At 63.6% G+C, this 963-nt stretch overlaps 1 protein-coding gene across 1 annotated transcript in view; it reads left to right on the top strand.

The window, feature by feature from the left end:
- Positions 1–963, top strand: part of ESPNL (espin-like) — a 22,145-nt gene that overhangs the window by 14,836 nt on the left and 6,346 nt on the right. Inside the window, 1 exon segment of the mRNA XM_010862069.1 lies at positions 2–51. Within this exon segment, the coding sequence (XP_010860371.1) occupies positions 2–51 (50 nt within the window).

Below are 963 nucleotides of genomic sequence, written 5' to 3' on the forward strand. Positions count from 1 at the left end.
ATCCCCCGGAGGATGGCAGAAGTGGGGGCGCAGGCCTCAGGAGCCCCACCCGTGAGTAAATGCGTCCTCGGGGGGTGTTGGCCCAGGTCAGGGGTCAGGGACTGGGCCCTGCTGGCCTCCCCTCTGAGGTCCTCCGAGGGGGCCTGGACAGCTGGGCGCAGAGGGCACAAGGCCCGGGCTGCGGCCAGCCCCCAGCTCTCCCCGGATTCCGTACGTCCTGCCACCTTGCTAAAGTGAGCACAGAGCGCTCCATGACCACAGTTAAACCGCCTCCTGCCCCGTCCCCCAGCGTCTCTGTGAGCTCCGAGCCCCTGCAGCCCAGCTCTCCTGCCGCTGGGGTCCCGGGCAGCCCGTCCCTGCTCTGGGCCTCAGCTCATCCGGAGGGACTGCGGAGGTCGGCTCTGCCCACTGCTGTTCCTGAGACTCCAGCAGGGGGCGGGGGTGGGGCGCGGTCCTCAAACCGCAGGTCACCACCCACTAGGGGGGCTGTGACCAGCATTTATCAAAATGAAGTAGAATGGGATAGCGTGAAAAATGTCAGCAGGCCCCGTGTGTAGTGAGGTAAGTGTGCTTCATGGAATGGGTGGTGGTTATATAATCACACGTAGGGGTGTGTGTGCTTGTGTGTGTGTGCAGTGGAGGAAGGAGTCATAAAAGGACAGGTTTGCTGTCTGATGGGGCTGCCTTTGGTCCCCGGACTACCAGACCCTACACCCGTTCTAGCTCCTTGCAGGCCGTAGGACAGCTGGGGAGGGAGGACAGGCCGTCGCTGGGATGAGGTGGTAAAATGCAGGCTTCCCAGCTGGCCGGGCTTGGAGCTGGCCCCATGGACACCCATGGGATTGCAGCGATGAGTGAGTTTGCCCAGGGCACTTGGTCAGGGGACTGGCTAGGCCTTTGGCTCCCAGTCCAGTGGTCCTTCAGGAAGGCTGGCTGTGCCCAGGTCTGGGGTCTTCTGCCCCC

Source organism: Bison bison, unplaced genomic scaffold, assembly GCF_000754665.1.
Source record: "Bison bison bison isolate TAMUID 2011002044 unplaced genomic scaffold, Bison_UMD1.0 scf7180017864475, whole genome shotgun sequence".
In the NCBI taxonomy this organism is placed as follows: Eukaryota; Metazoa; Chordata; class Mammalia; order Artiodactyla; family Bovidae; genus Bison; species Bison bison.